At 39.8% G+C, this 25,157-nt stretch overlaps 1 protein-coding gene across 2 annotated transcripts in view; it reads right to left on the bottom strand.

Moving 5' to 3' along the window:
• The window catches only part of zgc:171572 (protein bicaudal D homolog 2), a 43,282-nt gene that overhangs the window by 6,018 nt on the left and 12,107 nt on the right, over window positions 1-25,157 (bottom strand). For both annotated transcript variants that reach the window (XM_056246936.1, XM_056246935.1), the window contains exons 2-9: window positions 22,878-23,090; window positions 18,668-18,820; window positions 17,511-17,666; window positions 15,821-16,117; window positions 10,223-10,480; window positions 9,142-9,499; window positions 7,002-7,390; window positions 5,641-5,792 (exon numbers count right to left, since the gene is read on the bottom strand). In XM_056246936.1, coding sequence (XP_056102911.1) covers window positions 5,641-5,792; window positions 7,002-7,390; window positions 9,142-9,499; window positions 10,223-10,480; window positions 15,821-16,117; window positions 17,511-17,666; window positions 18,668-18,820; window positions 22,878-23,090 — 1,976 coding nt within the window. The remainder of the gene's footprint in view (window positions 1-5,640; window positions 5,793-7,001; window positions 7,391-9,141; window positions 9,500-10,222; window positions 10,481-15,820; window positions 16,118-17,510; window positions 17,667-18,667; window positions 18,821-22,877; window positions 23,091-25,157) is intronic.

The raw sequence follows: 25,157 nt of genomic DNA, 5'->3' as shown, positions 1-25,157 counted from the left end.
ATCTTTTATTTTGACGGAAACGGCATCAAGCTTTTATTTTGGCGAAAAACATGGTTTACAAACTCGTCTCATTATAATTCTAATAAAATGCGTAATCGGCAAATATGCAGATGTGGAAATAATGGGAAACTGGGTAGTGGGTTCCTACATAGCCTAAGTGTTCTTAAAGTACCCCAGTTCTGCTTACCACAGTTCTCTACACTCACTCATCTCTCTCCTGGCCAGTCCAGCCCTGTGACCGACTAAACATAAAACAAAACTGAAGCCGCAAGCAATTTGCTACATTTCTACAGTAATACCAGACAGAAATCATATCACAACAATTAGATGAACACCTACACAAGTGTTAGTCTTTCAACTTCATTAACATCCATACCAAAGTGGAAACTTGAGAGTAATGTTGTGCTGTGATGTAAACATGGATCATGTAGCATTTACTGCAGTGAGTTATAAACATGTCATTCTTATATCATTATGTTATAATGCTGCCTGTTGGTGGTGGTTTTCTGAGTGATAAAATCTGTTTATTGGGTGAAACCTTTGCTAGTGTAATGGAAAAATGTATATATTATAGTTTTGGTAGTTTTAGTGTGTTTTGGATGTAAAATGTTCTGCTGTTGAAGCTGACGGTTGGTGTGAAGAACTGAGTTTAGAAATAGTAACATATGCATTGAAAAATGTTGCCTAATGAGGGTTAAAAAAAGAAAAAGAGGTCTAGACAGTGTGTGTGTGTGTGTGTGTGTGTGTGTGTGTGTGTGTGTGTATGCCTGAGATTAACAGAGGGTGAGATTGAGGTTTCAGGCACATAAAGACACGACGCCTCACAATAGAAATCAGTGCAGCTTCATTAGCGATCGGCCCCTGGGAACCATCGCTCTAAACGCAGGGGTCAGGATTTTCCCGGGAAAAGAGGCCAGGGGTCACGTGTGAACCATCTGCGTCTGCACGAGTGTGTGTGTGTGTGTGTGTGTGTGTGTGTGTGTGAAGGTGTCGTTGAGAAATATGTCTTGACACGCATTCACTGCTTTACAGCAACACAGGAATGAAGATCACAAAAACATCCTAAAATAAGTGCTATTTTCTTATGCAAAACACAATTTCGGCAACACTTACAGTAAGGTTCATTAGTTAATGTACTAACTAACATGAGCAATACATTTGTTACAGTATTTATTAATCTTTGCTAATGTTAGTTAATAAAAATCCAGCTGGTCATTGTTAGTTCACAGTGCATTAACTAATGTAAACAAATACAACCTTTGATTTTAATAACGTATTAGTAAATGTTGTGATTAATATTAACTAAGATTAATGAATGCTGAAGAAGTCTAGTTCATGTTAACTAATGGACCTTATTGTAAAGTGTTCCCACATTTTCTTGTTTGTTGTTGGCGATCTGAGCGCACAGCTCTAGAGATGTTGGAGACTGTGGGAACGAGAGTTCGCCCCCCCGCCTGACGACCTTATTAGCATATTAATACCCACCGATGGGGCGACACAAAAGCCGAGCGCCGTGGAGGCTTCAGATGCTGATGGGAAATCTTCACACTGAATGCTGTGAGAGGAGGGTTTCATCCGAGTTTGTTCATTAATAGCATGTGTGAACGGGAACAGAAACAGTTTTGTTCACTCTGAAGTGTCAGTGGGAACAGAAAGAATGAGAAGTATATATATATATATTCGTCAGAGGGTTCCCAGAGTCTAGGTAATTAATAGGAAACGTTGTGATGTATAGAAAATGTACAAACTATTTGAAATTATAAAATATATGTACAGTCAAACCAAACCTTATTCAGACACCAGATATCATTTTTCTTTTTTACTAGTGTGTGCAGGACACTATAGTTCATTTATGTAAGTGAGGAGAGCAAAATAAAGTAAACTCTGACATATTATACCCAAATATTCTTCATACAGTGACTACCAGTGACATTTATAAACATTTGGGACCAAAAATGAACAAATCTTTTTTCGAGTCATTTGATTCATTTAACGACCGAAATGAACGAATTGACTCGGAAAAAGATTTGTTCATTTTGATGAACGAGTTCGAACAGGAGAGTCACACAGAACAAAGCAAGGCGGGCATGTGAGCTTATAAAACTTAAACGTTGTTATTTATTTTTTAAATGAGCGATCGTTTCGCATGATAAGACCCTTATTCATCGTCTGGTGTCGTTTAAAGACATTTTAAGCTGCATCTGAAACTGTTATTAACTGTATTTTGGACCTTGGACCGTATGGTTCCCATTTAAGTCCATTATATGGAGAAAAATCCTGGAATGTTTTCATCAAAAAACGTAATTTCTTTTCGACTGAAGAAAGAAAGACCTGGACATCTTGGATGACATGGGGGTGAGTAAATTATCAGCAAAAGTTTTTTTAAAAGTGAACTAATCCTTTAAAATTAACAGCTGACAGATGTTCAACATAATTCATGTGTGAGAGTCTAACAGAAGGACGGACAAAACCAGTCAAATATCAACTGAGTTCTGCTCATATTTATCACCTTTTTCTAAATTATAGCGAATAAACTGATCATGTGAGAAATGTTGAAGGAGTCTGAATAAATTTTGGTTTGACTGTATATGGTAGTATTTTTTTGTCCTGCCATTATTTTCAAATCCTTTTTTTTGTGAAATAAATCTAAGCTACTAGACAGCAGCACATTATCAATATAGAATATCTAGACAGAAAGCGTTCAGGAAATAAATGAGAGGAAAAACACAGATCCCTCATGATGTCAGCACCCGTGCCGGAGTTACGCACAGAAGCCAGTGATGGCGTTTATGATTCTGCACACGGCGTCACGGCTCTGAGAGATTTACTCTGACACGAATCTGTGATTTACTGTTTCCCATCACTGACAGTCTGTTTCTCTCAAGCTATCGGGATAAAATATCTTAAGCCCTATTCGCAGTGGATCAGTATTACCTGGTGACCTCTAGTCATTTGTAGTAATTGCGCAGGTTGTCTGAGATCTTAATCCCGCTGAATCGGCCATGTCTGTAATTTGAAATTTGTCTAAATCACATGATGTCCCCAGATAATACTAACCCAGTGCAAATAGGGCTTTTATCTGGTCAAAAACGGCCAACTAACACAGGAGTCGTCCATCTGTTCTACATGGAAAATTACCAGCCAGTTTGTTTTTCGTACAGAGAAAACCTCCTTTACTTACAAACGCTTGAATATCTTTCATTTATTTTGACATTAACCTTCGATGCATTACAATTACGATAAGGCTTTCCAGTGTTACGGGCTCTACCATTTTTTAAGGCTGGAATAGACCTCATCAGGGTAACAATATTTAATATTTGAATAGCCATATTTAATATTTGACAGGAAATGGATTGTATTTTTGTGACTTTTGGCAAATTGGTCAAAAGTGTCGTAGTGAACATCAGCCTTTATTCAGGGTCACTGTTTACAGGGAATATTCACGCCAACGGTGAGAATAGAAGAGCTTGGGCTCTTCTGTAAACATCACTCCGCTGTGATTACAGACTCACACATTAGCGGTGCTCAGAATAATCGACCGCTAACAGTCGATAATCGCTTTGGGAAGTTTAATCGGCTGATCTCTATAAAGGCTGATCGACGCACAAAGACACATGATATACAATTCATATCTCTTTATTAAAGGTGCTCTAAGCGATGTTGGGTGACGTCACTTCTTGTTGACGTTCGAAGTATTGTCAAACAAAATGGAGGCTTTTCCGATGTAAATTCAGGACTTTGCGCGTTCCTTCTCCTCCCTCTTCTTTGCGATTTGTTCATCGGAGCGTCGTCTCTTTGGTCGTGTGTCGCCCATATCAAAATTCAAGAGAATATAATTCTAACGTTAGTCGTCGTCTTGGACATCTCTCCTCTAGCGAACTTCCCTCTTCATGCTCCTCTCTCCTCCACTCCCCCTTCATCATGTGCACACGCACTAACCCCCCAAACCCCAAACCCTTCTGGTCGTTTATGTTTCGTGGAGCAGGTTAGCCTGGGTTTCCCCATACTGCCTTTGCACAGCGCGATTGTGTTCACGCTGCTAGGCAGTCTGGATAGCATGGACCAGATTTTCGCCTCAGCGAGGGGACCAATCACAGAACGGGAAGGGAGCAGCAAGACGACGACGACGTCTATGCCACACACCGAAGCAGTTTGTTTATACCTATGGATCAGACATGGCAGCAGACGCGAAGTTACCTTTCCATGCAGCCGTAGATCTTGTTCTAAGTAGTTTAGAACGCAAATAAATCTCTGACCCATCGTCTTCCTCCTCGTCTAATTTCTAATTGCTCTACATACATCATCTGGTATAATTGAAACGATTGGCTATGAGCTACGTACAGGCGCATTTGATAGACATTCGTAGCACCCAATAAACGTCTCTGGGCATTCGTAAACCACGCCTCAAATACGAGAAAATGAACATGTGGTTCCCAGACCACGTCTCAATGTCAATGAGGTCAGATGTTAGCCAGGCTAGGAGCGGATTGGCCCAGTTTGTTTTGTTGCTGTTTGTGGAGCCTGGGCTGTCTACAGAGACCGTGTGTTTTACAGTGTGTTCAGGGGACAGCAGCTGGCGGAGAGTGAGATGTTTGCTGTATGTGACAAAAAATGTTTCAGCCTAAAAAACACGTGACATCGCTTAGAGCACCTTTAAATAACTAGTAATTTGAAAACTTTCCATGAGATGTAATTTCACAAACTGTGTGAGTGAATCACCGTGCGCTCTCGCTCTCTCCCTCTCAAAATGCACAAATGGCTTCACATCAGCACTATAAGCGAGCGGACCAGTTGACAATTTGCATTTCTTTTTAAGTCTCGCCAGTGTTTAAACCACTCAGCACCCGTGCGCTCTCCTAGAGACGGTGCACTCAAGCACACACACCTCACAAACAGATCACGAGTATCTACCAAATTGGGCTTAAATGGTCAAATACACACACATGTATGCACAAAATGGCAGTCTTGATGAGTATGCACATGAACACAGTCGGTTTTGTCGTGAGTGAATGTAAACGGGTGTGTAACTGCATGTGTTCATTATAAAACTGTGGCGGGAGTAAGGGGATGTTGTGTCATTTTTGTTAGCGAACTATGGCAGTTTTATACTTTTTAGTATTTATAGTTTGTGTTTATGCTGAAGTTTCTCATAATGATTAACAATGGAAGAGATGGTTTTATCTTTGGTCTATGATCTACAAACGTAGAGTAGAATTAAGTATATTCTGTATGTTCTTACACTCTTTGAGAGATGATCAATATGAAAAAAGAAATCAGTTACACTGTCATAATATTTCAATTTTTCCCTTTTTTTTTTTACTGTTGTTAATCGATCTATTTCTGCATCCAAACTCAAACTCAGCGCTTCACTGATAACATGTATGTCACTGGGACAAAATAGGCAGTATTATTGGTAACTGCTCTTATTCGTAAAATACAATAAAAATATCATGACTGTTATTAGTTTCTGTGATTATATTTTTTTATAGAACCAAAACAAGATCCTGGTGTTGTTCTGTTGATAATAACTGATAATACTGTCTGAGGACAGAGGAGATACAGGAGAGTGTCATAAAACCAAAGACTATTTTGCTAATGTGTGTGCGTGTATAAACGTTTTGTGGTGTGTGTGTGTCATACCGAGTGGCAAACATGGCCCTGAGCGAGGAGAAAGTGGCCGCATCCTCTTTAAGGGCTTTGAGCTCGTTGCGAAGCTTCATCATGGTTTCGGTCACCATGGCCTTTTCATTCTCATATTTGCTCTTCAGGTTGGCCAGCGCAACCTCAGCGGTCTGAAAAACACACACACAGGCAATCGAAACTGAATCCAATCGTGAAAAGTGTGTCAATGCTATTAATAAACACAACAGTAGCAAACAACACGGAAGATTTGCTGTGCTTCTGCCATAAAACTTCATAATCTTTCAGTTTGTTGAAAGTATGTCATTACTGGTCCTGGTTGATAGCCGTTCATTTGAGACTAAGGAGTAGTTCACTTCAGAATTAAAATGTCCTGATAGTTTACTCTCCCACGTCATCCAAGATGTTCATGTCTTTCTTTCTTCAGTGGAAAAGAAATGAAGGTTTTTGAGGAACACACTCCAGGATGTTTCTCCATATAGTGACTTCAATGGGGTCCAACGGGTCGAAGGTCCAGATGTGAGTTTCAGTGCAGCTTCAGAGTCTCGACACGATCCAGCCGAGGAATAAGAGTCTCATCTAGACAAACCAGCGGACATTTATAACAAAATAAACATTTATATACTTTATAACCAGAAACACTCGCCTTGCACTAGCTGTGATGCGACACACACTACGTAATCACGTTGAAAGATCACGCGTGTTCCGGTTTATAATTGTGGTGTAGGGCGAAAAACTACATCTCATTTTCTCATCCAACTTCAAAATCGACCATCGTTGTTTTATCTTTTATTTTTTTGTAAATGCTGTTTGTCTTAGTCGTTGCACGTTCACTTTCTAAACACTAGGTCTGTACTTACGCCTACGTCACGCTTGACCTTTCACCCTGATTACGTAATGTGTGGCGCATCACAGCGAGTGCAAGACGAGCGTTTGTGGTATAAAAGTATATAAATGTGTATTTTGTTATAAATGTCGGCTGGTTTGTCTAGATGAGACTCTTATTCCTCGGCTGGATCGTGTCGAGACTCTGAAGCTGCACTGAAACTCACATCTGGACCTTCGACCCGTTGGACCCCATTGAAGTCACTATATGGAGAAACATCCTGGAGTGTGTTCCTCATAAACCTTCATTTCTTTTCCACTGAAGAAAGAAAGACATGAACATCTTGCATGACGTGGAGGAGAGTAAACTATCAGGAGATTTTCATTCTGAAGTGAACTACTCCTTTAAGCTTTCGAATGACACCTAATTTAGGATGATTATTTAAATATTTGGGGCAATAAAGCATGCCAAGTGTCCCGCTTGACAACAAACAGGCTACGACCCACTGATGCAATGCCGAGGGGGAAACACTAACCTGTTTGTTGGCCTTTAGGACGGTTCTCAGTGTGGCAATCTGCTCTCTCTTAGTGCTGAGGAGAGATTTGAGTTTGAGGATCTCCTCCACGCTGGCCTCCTGCTCGCGGTCGGCCCCGAGACCCAGTTCCAGAGAAGCCATGCGCTGGCGGGAGAGCTCAGTGGTGCGGTCCACGGCGAGCTGCAGGTGTCGGATCTGGTCCCGGATGATGGCCACCAGGTTATAGATGTTCATGGGCTCCTTACGGGGATCAGCCACTGGAGACGACGCTCCATCGCTGGATTCGGCGCTGGGAAAGAGTCCGCGGGTCAGCAGGATTGGAGATCGGCGTCCACGACCATCAGGACTGCACCAACCTGTAGTCTGAGCGCCATTTACCCCGGCTTTACCTGAGAGAGAGAGAGAGAGAGGAGAGAAAGAGAGAGGAGAGAGATAGAAAGGAGAGAGATAGAGAGAAAGATAGAGAGAGAGAGCGAGAGAGAGATAGAGAGGAGAGGGAGAGAGAGATAGAGGAGAGAGAGAGAGAGAGAGATAGAGGAGAGAGAGAGAGATAGAAAGGAGAGAGATAGAGAGAAAGATAGAGAGAGAGAGCGAGAGAGAGAGAGAGAGAGAGAGAGAGAGAGAGATAGAGGAGAGAGATAGATAGATAGATAGATAGATAGATAGATAGATAGATAGATAGATAGATAGATAGATAGATAGATAGATAGATAGATAGATAGATAGATAGATAGATAGATAGATAGATAGATTTATTTAAAGCCATGTCAGCATCTAAGGCTATTTTCATGGCAAAAATTAAATTACAAAAATACAAATATCATATAAACACAATAAAACCAAGCAAGCAAACACAACAAGTCACCTTGTACAATTTTTTCTTTTTGTACAAAAAAAAAAATCCAAAACCTTTTCATGCATAATCTTACTAAAGTGAAATAACTTCATAAAAGAGCATTCTGCTTGTATTAAACCCAGGACAGTCCAATAAAATGTGTTTAACAGAGAGGGAGTCTTAGAAACATGCATAGAGTTGGCTCTCCACCTTTAAAGGTTCGCGATTCCACTTTTCAAACTTTAATTAGTGTGTAATGTTGCTGTTAGAGCATAAATAATACCTGTAAAATTATAAAGCTCAAAGTTCAATGCCTAGCGAGATATTTTATTTAACAGAAGTCTCCTTTCAAAGCATACAGTGAACGGCTGGTTTGGACTACATCCCTCTACTTCCTTTTTAATGACGTCACTAGAACAGTTTTTTGACTAATTTCCGCCCACAGGAATACACAAAAAAGGGGGCGTGGTCTTGTTGCGCTTCCACGGAGAAGAAGTACTTCAGCTGCGCATGCATCTCCAATTTATGGTAAGAGGCGTGACGTTTCCGGGCAACGTGCGCTAAGCTGCTGTCCAATCACAGCACAGGAACCGCTGGCACAATCAGAACTCGCTACGTGTTTCTGAAGGAGGGACTTCATAGAACGAGGAAGTCATCGGGCCGTTTTTTGGAAAGTGAAAACAGCGGTATACAGATAAGTCAATTGTGTGAAAAATACTGTTTTTTTTTTACATGCGAAACATGAACATGTTATATTGCACACTGTAAACACAATCAAAGCTTCAGAAAAACATGTAGAACGGGACCTTTAAGCAAAAGAGCCAAACGTGCGTGACCTATAGACCGTATGCGCCAGAGAAACGAGGGCGCCGCCATCTTTAAAATATTGTCTTTGAACTTCCGTTTTTGCGGTCGCTCTGTATATCTCTATGGCATCGCTGTCCTGGAGTAATCAGCTTTTAAAGTAAATCTACTTAATGTAAAGTTAACGAAAGTTATCATGAGGATTGTAATGTTTAAAGCAGATGTCTTAACAAATGTCAGTCGACCGGGAAGATTTTAAAACGAGCCGTTCATTCAGAAACACGCAAGATCGCTGTGAAAATACAGACCGGAAGACAGAAGACGACGAGCGCAGCGCTGAGAAGGGGCGGAGCTACATAAGCTCACACGACCTCTGGTGAACGCCACTGGATCACATCTAGCTTTAACAGTGATTAAAAGTCTGTCATTTCACATAGCGTATTACTCTCCTCGTGCCACTTATCCGATATATCCCGATTAATACCTGGTCTGAAAGTGTACCTTCGCGGTAGAAGTCGAGCATGATGCGGTTGGGCGTCTCGTTGTTGCACATGCAGACGTGATGGTACAGGTTGGCCAGCTCCTCGCTGAAGGTGGCGAGCTCGTCCTGTGCGATGTTCAGGCTGCCCTGGGATTCGCCCGCCACTTCACTGGCCTGCCGAAGCTCCTTCTCCACGCGCTCCAGATGCTCGCGGTCGAGCCGGCTCGAGCGCTCTAGAGACGACACCTGCGCGCTCAGAGACGAGACCCGGCTCTCCAGCTGCGCCTGCTCCTCCTCGTACTGTGATTGACAGTTGGAATGCTCCGCCTTTAACGCTTTCAGCTCCTCCTTCAGTTGACTTGCCTCGGACACTGCGACCTGTGGTTTCAAACAAATCACATTTTAAGTTAGTTAAGTTAACCACTTTATTCCTCTTATAGATTCCTTTGTGAGCATTTCAGTATGACTTTAAGCGCGAGGCAACTTGCACGCTGTTTTCTGTGCTGTACACACATCCAAAGCGCTCACAGAAAAAGTGATTTTAAAACATTTAATCGTTTTCAGAGCTGTATTGTGCTCTTAAAGTGACAGCACTAATATTCCTGCTGCCGTCTCTATAATAACACTAATCTAACAACAAAAGACAAAGAGAAAATTCACAAGTTCTTGACTGAATAACTTTTGTAATTTAATTTGATTATTCTCAGGTTTATGTTACTCTATTGTATTTAAATAATTGTAAGTTATGTGCTGGGAGCTCAGCATTCATGTGAGAGGTCTCCCGTTCAGAGAATATGTCCTGTAATAAGGTCCTGTGTCCTGAAAGCTCATGTTGTTGCACTTCAGTTAATGTGACATTTGAAGTGAGTCTTACTTTCCTCATTTTTTGTAATGCCTTTGAATAATATGGGGGACATGAATTGCAATACTTATATGTTAAGAATTGCAATAATATTGAATCGTGGCCCAAATATCGCAATACTATCGAATCGTCACATATTTCGCCGATTCCCAGCCCTACCACTTATAGTGCACTTAGTGTTCGCTTTAGACAGAGACGTCTGCTAAATGACCAAATGTACTTCCAAATCTGAACTATACCTTGTACTTGCACTCCAGGATCTCGGGGCCGTTGATGTCCACCTCGTAGTACTCGCTGTCCTCGTGGCTGTCGCGCTCCTTCTCGTTGTCCAGGGCGGACTGGCGCTCTTTGCTGGCCTGGAGCTTGCGCATGGCACTGATGTTCTCCGAGAGCCGGCTGACCTTCTCGTGTTGCTCAGAGAGCGCTCCACGGGCCTGTTCCAGATGCTTCTGAGACTCCTGCAGTGTAGACAGCAGCGTCACCTTCTCACGCTCAACCTGAAACACACACACACACGGTTCAGGAAGTTGAAAAATTTGAACTTTGCCGTCAATTCGCGCCGCGTTAACCAATCAGGAGCCTGCTTGCTGCTGTCACGTGGTGAAGTGACGTGATAAACGGGGACAGGCCCACTTTTCAGTTTATAATGTTATTTTATATGTTTAGCCTCAATAAATAATTTTGTAATATGACAATGCCTGGTGTGGTTCTAATGCACAACAAAGCAAATATTTTATCACATAAAAACTTGATTTCAATATGAGACATTCATTTTGTATTGAATGCTAATTTTCCGTATGTAATCTAGATTATACGAAACATTATTATTCTAATGTAAAGACAACCAGCATACTTTAGTGCATAAGAACATAGTTCGTGTCTGGACAGTGTTGTGTCTAGCACTTGCCCCTCCCACAAGACGAGAATTCGCCTCATTCGCGCGTCAATTTCGCTTCAAACGCTTGCTTTTTACGCGCGTCAATTTCGCTTTGGACGCGTGAATGGATTCAAAATGTTCAAGCATCCAAATACACGCGAATTTGACACTCTATTTGCATTTGGTGTGAACGCAGCATAAGAAGAATTTCCCTGATTTGCTGATTATTTGTAATGGGATGAATATTACATGAGTTTTATAATAGCTAGTGTTGAGGAAAGTTACTTTTAAAAGTAAAGCATTACAATATTGCATTACTCCCTAAATTCGATTACTTGGTTACTTTTTATGGTAAGTAATGTTGCACGTTACTTTTTCCAGACCTTGATTCCTTAATTGTTTTTGTTTTTTGTTGTTGTCTGGAGCCCTGGTAATGCATTCAACAATATAGCTTATAAAATGTTCACCTTTATTATTATTATTTTTTTAAACATGTAGAATATTATTATATTCTGAGCACTTTCCTGAGCCCTAGAGAAATGCATGTCATACATCTACTGTACAACTCATTTTATTGAAAGTAATGTTTGTTACTTTGGTATTTTTGTCTGTTCACTTACACGAATGAGTGCGCATGTCAAAGTCACAACATTTTGGAAAAGAGAGAACAGTAATTCAGTAGTTAATTTTTTTTTAAACTTCCCCTGTGGTGTAAATCCAGCTTTTAATGTTGTTTATGTGTCTATGTGGTGTTATTAATACGCTTTAAGACAAACCATGTGTAAGTTCATAAGTCGACAGCATTGCTGAGTATTTCCTCCTTAAAACTGCAGTGAACCAAAGACAGTCTCAAAAACACGGTTTGAAATCGCTGGTGTTTCTGACGTCACAAACGACCTTGTAACCAATCAGATCAACGTGTGATCGTCAACCAGTGGATCTCTGAGCTGAGTGAGTGAGTGGAGGCGGGGCTCATTTGCAAATTCACAGAACCTAAACGAGGCAAGGGTGTCGAGTTACATTCAAGATATTTTAAGGCATAAATAATATTTTAAGGAAAAAACGCTTAAATATGTAATTTTGGTGATCAAAGATGAGTTGCAGATGCAAAGACACATTACTTTTTAAAAAGGTAACAACTATTAAAGGGATAGTTCACCCAAAAATGAAAATTAGCCCATGATTTACTCACCCTGAAGCCATCCTAGGTGTATATGACTTTCATTCACACCTAGGACGGCTTCAGGGTGAGTAAATCATGGGCTAATTTTCATTTTTGGGTGAACTATCCCTTTAATGTGTACATTTATAAAGAAATGCTTTTCTTGTTACATCAAAAAAGTAATCTGATTATGTAGTGCATGTTCCTTGTAATGCGCAGTTGGTGAGTTTAATCAATGCTGGTAAACTCTGCAAGAAAGTGGATCTCAAGGGCCAGAGTTGGAGATTATTCAGTCACAGCAGAAGCTCGTTTGCTCTGAGCTTTGATTACGGGACTCGCAGAGTAACCTGTACTGACATGAACATGACTCAAGAATGTGGCTGTTGAGATGGGAGAAGTCTGTCTATAAAGCAATATGAAGTTCTGGCTCAGTGTCGTCTTGCGGTTAACGATTTAATTGTCTGTTTTGTTCATGTCAGTTACAGTGAGAATGTAAAACAAAAACACCTTCAATCACATAATGATAATAACATTTATCGCTTTATAAGCAAATACTGCACATAGTAGAAGTTTTCAATATATGAATATTACACCTTTTAATAAACAATCCATCTTAATAGTATATTACAGTGTACAATATTCAATATCATAATTATTTTTTATTATTGATGTCTTTATAATTAATAAATTACTACTATATGGAAAATAAAACTGTTATGCAACAGTAAAATATTTCTGTCCACTTTTACAGTACTTACAGTGTACTTACCTATAAAGTACTGGCTAATATAAGGTAAGTACACAGGTTAGGGGTAGGTTCAGGGTTAGTACCTAGTTATTACCCAGTAATTATAATTACTATAATAAGTACATAGTAAGTACATGGGTAACAGGACTGTAAAAGGAAGCGTTACCCTCAATTTCATGTGGAAGTTGCTGTTAAACGCATATGCCATTTCTAACGAAGGACATTTCTCAGACTTTGATTTACTAAGATTGATTTAAAGAGAATTAGGGGTAAAAATATACGTCGACTGATACGCATATGTAACAGTTTTGTTGCTATAGTGTGTGGAGAGCCGTGATGTGACCAACACACACTAACAGATTCCCTTCACAAACAACCAGAGCTTATGAAATCATTTGTAATTAAAAATGTATGCAAAAATAGAAGCAATTGTCGATTTGAGAAACATCATGTCAGCTGCTCTTTTCGTGGTGTCTGGAATGAATTGTGCGAATGATCAATAGGTCATGATTTCCATAATGGACAGAAGCGTCTCAAACAACAGTCTCGTATTGTTCCTACGGTTCTGGCTCAACACACACCCGTATGCATGAAGAGGACCCTTATAATATAAAATAAGCATTTATATACTTTATAACCACAAACGATCGTCTTGCACTCGCTGTGATGCGACACACATTACGTAATCACGTTGAAAGGTCAAGCGTGACGTAGGCGTAAGTACAGACCCAGTGTTTAGAAAAGTGAACGTGCAACGACTAAGACAAACGCCCTTTACAAAAAACAAATAAATTGTAAAAAAACGATGTCGGATGATTTTGACGTTTTTCGCCCTACGTCAGACACAACGTGATTACGTGAGGCGTGAAGTCGTGCACGTGCAAGTAGGGCTGGGGCGGTATGGATTTTTTCTAACCGCGGTTGAAAAGCAAGATATTCCCGCGGTATAGCGGTAAACCGCTTTAAACACCGCTTTAAACGAAAATTGATCAAAAAACGTTGGTGCGGATGGATGGCGGACAGATGATGCGTTTTGTGCTGCGGTTCCGTTGCGGATGAAATGACAATAGCCCATCCGCGCATCTCTAATACGAATGTAATGCTATGTGTCATGGAACATTGCGCTCCCCAACTCGCGAAAGGGATTTGCTCCATCTTTTGATAAGTTTTGTTTAGAAAACCTTGAATCCATGTAAGACACACTATCATTAGAAATAATCCATGTCATTAGAATCAATGAATCCATATCATTAGACACAACGTGCACACATGTGCAGGCCAATGTTTTTTTTTTTTTTTTGCGGTGATGACGGTGACGAGCTCAGACCCGCGGTTGGAGTCACGTGACCGCGGTAATGCGGTAATGCGGTAACCGTCCCAGCCCTACGTGCAAGATGAGCGTTTCTGGTTATAAATGTTTTTTTATTTTATAAAATGTCCGCTGGTTTGTCTAGATGAGACTCTTATTCCTCGGCTGGATCGTGTCGAGACTCTGAAGCTGCACTGAAACTCACATCTGGACCTTCGACCCGTTGGACCCCATTGAAGACACTATATGGAGAAACATCCTGGAGTGTGTTCCTCAAAAACCTTCATTTCTTTTCCACTGACGAAAGAAACACATGAACATCTTGGATGACGTGGAGGAGAGGAAACTATCAGGAGATTTTAATTCTGAAGTGAACTACTCCTTTTAAAAGGTCAGAGTTCAGAGGGTCAGAAGGTCAAAGGTCAGAAGGCTCGTTGTGTCAGATTGGGTGGAGCACTTACACTAATAGGATTTAAGCAGTCCAGCTGTCAGCCAATCAAACACAGATCTGAACACACACTATAGGATGCATGATTTGGTAGGAGAAAAAAAATCTAATTGTGATTTGAAATCTGTAACATTTAAACAAGCGTTTTCTGTGTTATTCACTGTGGAAAACACTATTCAAATAAACTTTAATTGAATTAAAATGCGATTTAAAAAAATCCCAGGTTAGCCGTCCTTAGAGTCGCACAACATTACATTATTATTAAACATTTTGCCATTGCTTGATGAAGTGATGGTGCCTGACTGAACGCAGCAAACATGCTAAACACACTCCCAGTCGAAAGCTTTGATCGGTGAGATTATTAATGTTTTAAAAGAAGTCTCTTCTGCTCAACAAGGCTGCATTTATTTCATTCAAAATACAAAAAAATCAGTAATATTGTGAAATATTATTACAATTTAAAATAACTGTTTTCTATTTGAATGTATTTTCAAATGTAATTTATTCCTGTGATCAAAGCTGTATTTTCAGCATCATTACTCCAGTCTTCAGTGTCACATGATCCTTCAGAAATCACTCTAATATGATGATCAAAAACATGCATTATTGTTATCAATGTTAAAAACAGTTGTGTACAATTTCTTTTCAGGATTCTTTGATGAAAAGAAACAAAACAAAAAAACTGCATTTAGAATCTTTATGAAAATACTCAACATTATAAATGTCTTTACTGTCACTTTTGATAAATTTAATGCATCCTTGATTAATAAAAGTATTGATTTCTTACTGACCCCAAACTTTTGAAAATGTTACAAAAGCTTTCTATTTCAGATTAATGCTGTTCTTATGAACTTTCTATTCCTCAAAGAATCCTGACATAAAAATGTAAACAACTGTTTCCAAAATTGATAATAATGAGAAATAATTCTTGATCATCAGATCATCATATTAGAGTGATTTCTGAAGGATCATGTGACACTGAAGACTGGAGTAATGATGCTGAAAATTCAGCTTTGATCACAGGAATAAATTACACTTTACTGTATATTCACATAGAAAACAGCTGATTTGAACTCTTTAAAAAAAAAAAGAAAAAAAAAAAGAAAACTAATATTGTGAAATATTATTAATCAAAAAAATGCAGCCCTGGTGAGCAGAAGAGACTTCTTTTAAAAACATGAGTGATCTCACGCATCACGCTTCGACTGGGCGTGCGTGTGTGTGCGTGTGTGTGTGTGTGTGTGTGTGTGTGTGTGTGTGTGTGTGTGTGTGTGTGTGTGTGTGAGAGAGTACCTGCAGCAGTTGTTGCTTCAGCTTCTGGATCTCGGAGATGTTGAGCTCGTTCAGGAGGTTGTCCACGAGGCTGGAGGACGGGTGGAACGACTCTCCGTTTTTAGGCGTGGAGACGCGGTTGTCGTCGTTGTTGATCTTGTGGAAGCCGTTCTCGTAGACGTGGAGCGGTTGGTCGTTGTTCGGCTCGATCGAGGTGTCGTCGCTGAACTTCAGGCCGTCGAGGGAGATGCTCAGAGGACTGTGGTACAGCGAGTCCCCGATGCTCATGTACTGGGACAACTCCTTCCTCAAGGCGGCCTGGGTTAACACACACCAACACACGTCGTGAAGTCAGACCTCAGGGGCAGCAACGCATTTTAAACTACAGTAGGGGATCAAAAAAGCTCAGAGAACATTTATTATTCAAAATTCATCCATAGCTTTTGATGAAAGGTTTTGATCCACTTTAAATGTTGACTACTGTAGATCAATTTAATTAAGCTCAAACCCTCATGTTGTGTTCGGGTTTGACCCGGAGAGGACTTTCCCACACCCGATAATGCTAATGCTATTGCCTTGGACTGAAATTTCAGACAAGAATTTCGGACTCAGTGAAAACTAGCAGTGCGCTAGATCAACATTAGAATAACATACAGATCATATTATAACATTTCTCGTGTTGAACTATATAACATTGATTAGTTTCATGTACATTTGCTCACCCGTCTAATAAAGTACATGTAAGAGCTCTGTCAAGTGGAAGTTAGTCGCGGACGCTAGCTCTCGGCATCTCGAAAACACCACGCTGATATTGATCCTCGTTTTAGTTCTCCTTTTTTCCCCAAAGTCTGCTTGCCATGGTCTATAATGTTTGAACGAAACAACTGCAGCTAGACGTAACGCTGATGTCCACGTCTGTCGCCATGGTTACCATGCTCGCGGATATTACGTGACAGGCCACAAGTGAAAATTTCGGGACGGCCAATTATTCAAAATTGGAATTACTCTGAAATAAAAAAATCTTTGGGAACTTTTGGGATATTGTAAGTACACAACTGCAGGAAATATATCACACTGTGCAAGTGCTTTCTGGATATTTTATTACCAAATTCTTACATATTGTACCTTTAAAGTGACAGCACTAATATTCCTGCTGCCGTCTCTATAACAACACTAATCAAAAAAAAAAAAAGAAACCCCCAGAAAATTCACTTGTTCTTGACTGAATAACTTTTGTAACTATATTTATAATGCATATTTTTTTTATAAAGTGCAGTGTTATTAGTTTCTGTACCCGAAAACCTTAAAACGCTGTTTATTTCAATCGTATCTTTGTTCAGTTGTGTCTATTTGTTGCGATTGCTAATTATTTATTTGTTCTTTTTTAATTACTGAGCGTTTACTTGTCTTTAATAATGCTTGAAATGTATATTAGTCAGGCTAGTTGTTTTTCTATGGTGTTTTTAAACCACAGGCAAAGTGTTCTTTAGCCTGTTGATTTCTGTTCATGATATTCAGCTACAATTAAATGTTTTGCAATAAGACTAAAAGTAAACGATAACTTGTTTTATACCTTATTAGAATCGAAAATAGGAAACGATAAGAATAAGAATAAAAATCAACAAGCACAATTGGAATCGGATTCGTTAAAACTGAAACGATACTCAACCCTAATAATAATAATTTCATCAGATAGTAACTAATGTCTCGCCTTCTGCTCGCGCTCAGTCTTGATGGTCTCCAGCGCCTCTCCAAGCTGCCGCTCCGCGATCTCCTTCAGACGCACCGCATCCTCCAGCTGGCTGTTCAGGAACTGGGTATCTTCCTCCAGACGACGCATTTCATGCTTCAGACCCTCAAACTCAACCTGCAAGATGCATCACACACACACACACGTTTACTTAGTTATCTAAATGAGGACATCCCACAGACGTAATGGTTTTAATACTGTACAAACTGTATATTCTCTCCACTAACCCGACCCCTAAACCTGCCCATCACACACACACACACTAACCCGACCCCTAAACCTGCCCATCACACACACACACACACACACACACACACACACACACACACACACACACACACACACACACACACTAACCCGATCCCTAAACCTGCCCATCACACACACACACACACACACACACACACACACACACACACTAACCCGACCCCTAAACCTACCCATCTCACACACACACACACACACTAACCCGACCCCTAAACCTACCCATCTCACACACACACACACACACACACACACACACACACACACACACACACACACACACACACACACACACACACTAACCCGATCCCTAAACCTGCCCATCACACACACACACTAACCCAATCTCTAAACCTGCCCATCACACACACACACACACACACACACACACACACACTAACCCGACCCCTAAACCTGCCCATCACACACACACTAACCCGATCCCTAAACCTGCCCATCACACACACACACGCACACACACACACACACACGTTTACTTAGTTATCTAAATGAGGACATCCCACAGACGTAATGGTTTTAATACTGTACAAACTGTATATTCTCTCCACTAACCCGACCCCTAAACCTACCCATCTCACACACACACACACACACACACACACACACACACACACACACACACTAACCCGACCCCTAAACCTGCCCATCACACACACACTAACCCGATCCCTAAACCTGCCCATCACACACACACACACACACACACACACACACACACACACACACACACACACTAACCCGACCCCTAAACCTACCCATCTCACACACACACACACACTAACCCGACCCCTAAACCTGCCCATCACACACACACACACACGTCTGGATGTTACCTGGCCCTGCTTTAAGACAGACACGTGCTTCTGGAGCGTGATGTTCTCCTCCTCCAGCTCGCTGTAGTCCTGCAGGAGACGAGCCTCTCGGATCTGGAACTCCTTGAGATCGTCCCGCAGGCGAGACCTCTGCAGCTCCACCATCTGACTGCTCTGTAACAGGAGAAGAGTGTGTGTGTGTGTGTGATGAGGAATGAACAAGCAGGACGCCACCAGAACCATTTTTCTGGCCTGTTCATATTCTCCAGATGCGATATAAATGGTATTGTCCAATCCAGCTGCAGTGCTTGAAACAATGCTGTGTTTGTTCACATGCAAGCCGAACGGAAAGAAATAGCAATGACAAGTTTTGAGTATGAATGTGTGTGCATGTATCGGGGTGGATGATGATGATGATGATGATGATGGCGCTGGAGAATTACCAAGTAAGTGAGGATAGGAGCAGGCTTCACTCAATGTATATACTTATAAACTTTAAGAGTGCTGGCCTGGAGGATTAGAATACGAGAAATAGGAGAGAGGCCGCACTATGCATATGCTTTTTTATTTTTTTTATTTGCACAGACGCGTTTCGGCACGTGCCTTCTTCAGTGTGCAACAAGATCACGATGTAGCCAATCTTATATGCCATTGACACACCCATATTAACACCAACCAATAATGTTAATAATGTCACTGATGTTTCAAACAGTCCATTAATGAAAGACAACGACTGTTATACATATTAAAAAATGTTGGAGAATTACCTCCATCACAGCCCTAGTTTTAATGTTTAGCAGGGCTCCAGACTGCGACCAAAGTTTGAGAATGTGCAACTGAATTTTACATCCAGTTGCACACGTGCGACCAGTAAATTTGCCCTTTTTTTTTTTTTTACACGTTAAACGTGGGGAGGGGCGCGTCAATGAATCCGGAATGAGTGTCAGGCCAATGAGTGTGAGAAGAATAGGGAATGGCTGTAAGTGGCTAATGTGTGGAGGGGGCGTGTCCTAGAGATAATCCAGCGCACGTAACTAAACGTCTGTGGGAGGGAGACGGAGGCAAATATCACAACCTGCTATGTGCGTCTGAGCAAGCGATCTATCGACTCGTTCTTCTGACCTGCTTTGGTTTGTGTGGCGAAAAAGGCCCGAACCATTTCCGGGAAGACTGGCTGAGAGAGTTGATCTGGTTGAGCTACTGGGAGCAGACGAGCTCCGTGAACTGCGAATGCTGCAGTCGCTACCTTGTTCTAGTGGATTGTTATTGGCCAGTGCCCCTAATGTCTACATACATTTGTTAAGTATTGTTTGTAACTGTGAGATGACCGAAAGGTTACGAACAGTGTTGGGAACGTTACTTTAAAAAAGTAATTAGTTATAGTTACTCACTACTTAGTAACTGAATTACTCTATAATAAAAGTAACTCGTTACCAGGGAAAGTAACTATTTGCGTTACTGTTGCTATATGTCAACAAAAGTTGCTATATGTCAAAGAATTTTGATTTTTTTTTTGCAGTTTTCACAAGTCAGTTGAAATGAGTAGAACAGACAGGTGTTTGTACGTAACTTTCGATATTTATTGCACGTCGACAGACAGCAAGAGGTTTATCCTGCACCTCAAGTATGATCTTTGTAAGAAAAGTAAACAGTTACACCATATAAAGTGCATTTAACTCTAGCGAATTAAATCAAACTCTCTCAACCTGAGACAACTGGTCAAGTTAACAACCTGTACTTCCAAGTGTTCTGTTCACAACAAAAGTAAACTTTTAAACTACAAATTCTTAATTAAATAAATCAAACTCCCAATGTCAGACAACTGGTCTGGTAGACATTCTGTACTTCAAGTATTTTCTTCAAAAGTATACCTATAGTATACCCAAGTATACCCATACCTAGAGATTGGCATGGTGTTATTTCAGTTAGCCTAATAGCTGGTTTGATTTGCATTGAAAGATGATCTTATGGAAAGTACCCCATGCCAATCTCTAGGTATGGTGAAGGGAATGTGATGATGTGGGATATTTTAATTCCAAAGGCCAAGGGAACTTTATCAGGATGCATATTATCCTGGATCCATGAAATAACTGGCCTTTAAAAATAAAAATCTGCCTGACTCTATGGGAATTTAACATAGGGGGGGCCTGACTTACGCACCCTGTATTTTAAGGAAGAACATTTATTTATTTATGATACATTATTCATACACAAAGAAAATTGGTGTCCTTAAAGGTTGGATTTTTCCTCATTTTTCTAATTAAGGCATTAAGATCAATTTCCAAAAGATGATTTTTTATTCCTCTTTTTAGGCAACTTTAGCATGGGGGTAATAACTTATTCACACCACTGTATGTCTTTTAAATTGTGTTTGGTGTTTTGTTGTTTATATATGTTGTATGTTTATATGGACCCATGGGTCTGAAATAAAGAAATATATAGCCTATATATATAGTCTCCGCAACGGCGATAGATTGAAGCGCGCGTCCGAGTGAAGACTGCGCGCGCCGCGAGCCACAAGAGAACAACTGTATCCATGACACTGATCGCAGCAGAACGAGCGCTCAGCTGGATCTCAAAAACAACAGATTTAAGCGCTAGATCTCTTATTTAATAGCGAACTAAATGAATGCTCTGCTAGTTAACTGGATATGTTTTATTTATTTGTATTAGGTATCCGTTCTATGACATTAGTATATTTTTTACTAACCGTATATTTACGTATATTGCGTCGTTGTACCCAGCACTTCTGAAAGTGCACTTCCGAATGCGTCTCTGTCCCCAGCACATTTCAAACCAAACTGACGCCCATGAATCAACGCATAGTAACGCACCGCATTTAACGTCCAGTAACGTTAACGGCGTTGTAACGACGGAAAAAGTAATTAGTTAGATTACCCCGTTACTGAAAAAATAACGTTGTTACCTAACGGCGTTCTTTTAAACGGCGTTATTCCAAACACTGGTTACGAAGCACTTTTTTTATTCTGAATGTATGGTATATGTTTTTCATATTTGCACTGTCATGAGAGCGATGGTGCTGTCGGTTTACCTTGTTGTCGCATCTTCAAAAGTGCACAATAAAATGTGACACTGAATTTGAAACAGCACATTGTAATCTATTATCAAAGTATTTATTAGTAATACAGTAGAAATGTGAATATTTGGTTAGTATGTTGATTTACGGTGTGTGCTCCTAAAATGTTCATTTGGGGGCCACTGTGCTCCTAGTGAAAAAAGTTAGTCTGGAGCCCCGTTTAGTTTATATAATGTTTAGAGATGCACGATATATCGGCCACCATATCGGTATCGGCCGATATCGGTTCATTTTTAATATTATCGTTATCGACCTGATAAGAACATTTGTCCGATATATTAAAGCCGATAAATAATGTATTATTTCCTTCAGCTGAGACGCTTCAGATGCGCACTGTTCAACATGATGGCTTTGAATTGCTTGAAATATGATTGGAATCACTTCAAAAAAGGAAAATACAGTAAAGTGATACAAGTCTGTCATATCGGCTACATAACATGATCATGAGAACATTATAATTGTGTGTTTGGCTTTTACTGGTGAGACTTTTGTTTTAGTAATCAGACTCTCAAAAATTATATAAAAATTTGGATTCAGATTTATCAGCCAATATATCGGTTATCGGCTTTCAAATATAAAGAATTATCGGTTATCGGCCAAAATGTTCATATTGGTGCATCCCTAATTATGTTTTTAATAGGCAGGTGCAAACTGTTGATTCATCAATATTCTGTTGTTATTTTCTACACTATACAGATGAAACTCGAAAAATTAGAATATCGTAATTTCAGTAATTCAACTTAAAAGTTGAAACTAATATATTATATAGACTCATTACATGCAAAGTGAGATATTTCAAGCCTTTATTTGTTATAATTGTGATGATTATGGCTTACAGCTTATGAAAACCCCAAATTCAAAATTAGAATATTGTGAAAAGGTTTTCATAAGCTGTAAGCCATAATCATCACAATTATAACAAATAAAGGGTTGAAATATCTCACTTTGCATGTAATGAGTCTATATAATATATTAGTTTCACCTTTTAAGTTGAATTGCTGAAATAAATTAACTTTTGCACCATATTCTAATTTTTCGAGTGTAGAGAATTGGTGTTTTAGCAACTCCTGAAGCTTCTAATCCCTCTGATGACGCAGCTCGTGAGGCAAACGCCCGCTGACGCGTCAGACTGACCTCTCTCAGCTCCTGCGTGATGCTGGCGAGGCGCTCGTTCTCCGACTGGGTGTTGGTCAGGATGTTTCGAGCTTGTCTCAGCTCTGCCTGGAGCTCTTGCACGCGCTGCTCGTAATACGCCTCTTTACACGCCGACTCCTGGATGAGCGACTCCTCGCGGCTCTCGCCGTCCGCCGCCACCTTCCGGTGGTTGGAGTGAGCCTGTCCGAACGCCTGAGGAACAGAAGAAACACACCAAGATTAATAATGAATCCTTTATCGTTATATATGGGGATGATTCACATTGCCAATGGGCAAATATGGAGGTGGAAACAACTGGTATAGCATCCAAAAGTGTGTAACAGGGTTGCTGCACACTATTTAAAGTAATATTTAAGGCTTTTTAAGATTAACACTGTACATAGGGGTGTGCAATATTGACAAAAAAAATTATATCTCGATATTTTCAAAGTTGTGATGATAATAATGTGTTTTTGTGCTGGTACCACGGCTGTTTTAGGCCTGTTGTTGACAGCGACTCGTGAAGATATTCATATTATTCATATTCTATGCGGTGGTCAGTTCACAGCAGTGACAGAAAATTAACATTTTTATGAAGGGACAATATTTGCCACCAGGGACCATTTCCAGGGGCATTTTTACCTATACAAGGGCATTTTTTTCTAAACTTATTAGATGCATGCATCACCTTTTATGTCAAATTTTAACATTCAAATTAAATTCTATTAGAATAATATCTAATAATAGAATAATTCTATTATCAACAAAATCCATCTTTGCAGTGACACAGAAGCGGCATCAGAAGTGGCATTAATATATTTACACAGCATCATTTATTATTATACATGGGGATGATTCACATTACCAATATGGGCAATATGGAGGTAAAAACAAGTGGTATACCATCCAAAGGTGTGTAAAACACTGCAGCAACAATCCACATATGGAGGATCTATTCCTATTCTGGAGTCTGTGAATTAATGAAGAAAATATTGAATTTTTAAGAAAAATGCGATATGAGATAACTCGTTAAATAGTTTTCGATATTCAATATGCAATATGATAAAGCTATAAGTGTGTAAAATAAATGTAAATTATAAACATTTAAAAACTGAAAATGACATACGTTTCACTTTTTTTGGTAAGAAGAAAGCATTCCTACCACTTTGAAAGTAACGAGCAGTGTTTTACTATTAGTTAATTTAACTGAAGATCATTTCAACAGAAATTGAATAATCAAATGTAAAAAGAAATCATTGCTTAGTCTTCACTGTATGAATTAAATATATACTGATTCTTATTAAAATTACAAAAGTTATTCAGCCAAGAGCAGCGAGTGATTTTCTCTTTGTCTTTAAGTTTTTAGGCTGCTGTCACTTTAAGAGCTAATGCACAATCTAATATACTGTTATAATTCCTGTTCACGTGAATACACACCAAGACGGGAATGTTGACATCATTTTGTGTGTATTAAATTTTTTTTGTCTCGATTACACTTTCATTAACGCATTGTTTGCATAATTGAATGTTTTATTGGATCTTATTCTTGTGAAGCGCTTTGAGATACTACTTTTAAAAGGCGCTACAGAAAATAAAGTTTATTATTATTATAAGCTTCGGGAGAAGACTGAATTCGGGATCTAATCGACATGTATCCTCAAGCATGGCCATTTAAACATCAGTGCGTCTCAGAACAAAGGCAGATTTCCCATCATCATTCTTCCAGGTCAAGCACAGGAGGAAGGAAGTGTTTCCTGTTTTTAACAAATGTTCCTGTCTTTACCATGTGTTTTTAACAAACTCAAGCACCCTCAGTTTATACTGTAATATCACATTGGCGAAACAGATTTGTATTTGTGTTTCTGTTTACAATGTTATTTTGCAGCGGTGAGAAATGTAGCCAATCACAGACATGTCTGTTGATCTTTTGAATGCAATGGCTCTCATTTATAAAACTGTGCGAAGGATCCTTACTAAAAGTGTACGTGCGCCCAAAAGCCAAAAAAAAAATTCAGACTTATAAAACCGTGCGTACGCCAGAACCAAAATTCCCTTTATAATCCCAGAAGATTGTGCGTTTGTGCGTCTCCATGAAATGACCATTTATGAGCTTACAACGCCTCATTTTACTATGCATATCCTCATCTGCATATCATTTGCATATGCATATTCATCCACGTGAGACCATGTTCAACGGTACAAGACATTAGGAAAATATAAATGTTTTTTACCAAAAAAATGTTTTTCTAGAAGTTTTTCTCAATCTTTTCCACTGGCCAA

The sequence above is a fragment of the Rhinichthys klamathensis genome, unplaced genomic scaffold (assembly GCF_029890125.1).
Source record: "Rhinichthys klamathensis goyatoka isolate OS25496 unplaced genomic scaffold, OSU_Roscu_1.1 h1tg000040l_1, whole genome shotgun sequence".
Lineage (NCBI taxonomy): Eukaryota > Metazoa > Chordata > Actinopteri > Cypriniformes > Leuciscidae > Rhinichthys > Rhinichthys klamathensis.
This window is presented reverse-complemented; position numbering and strand designations above follow the sequence as displayed.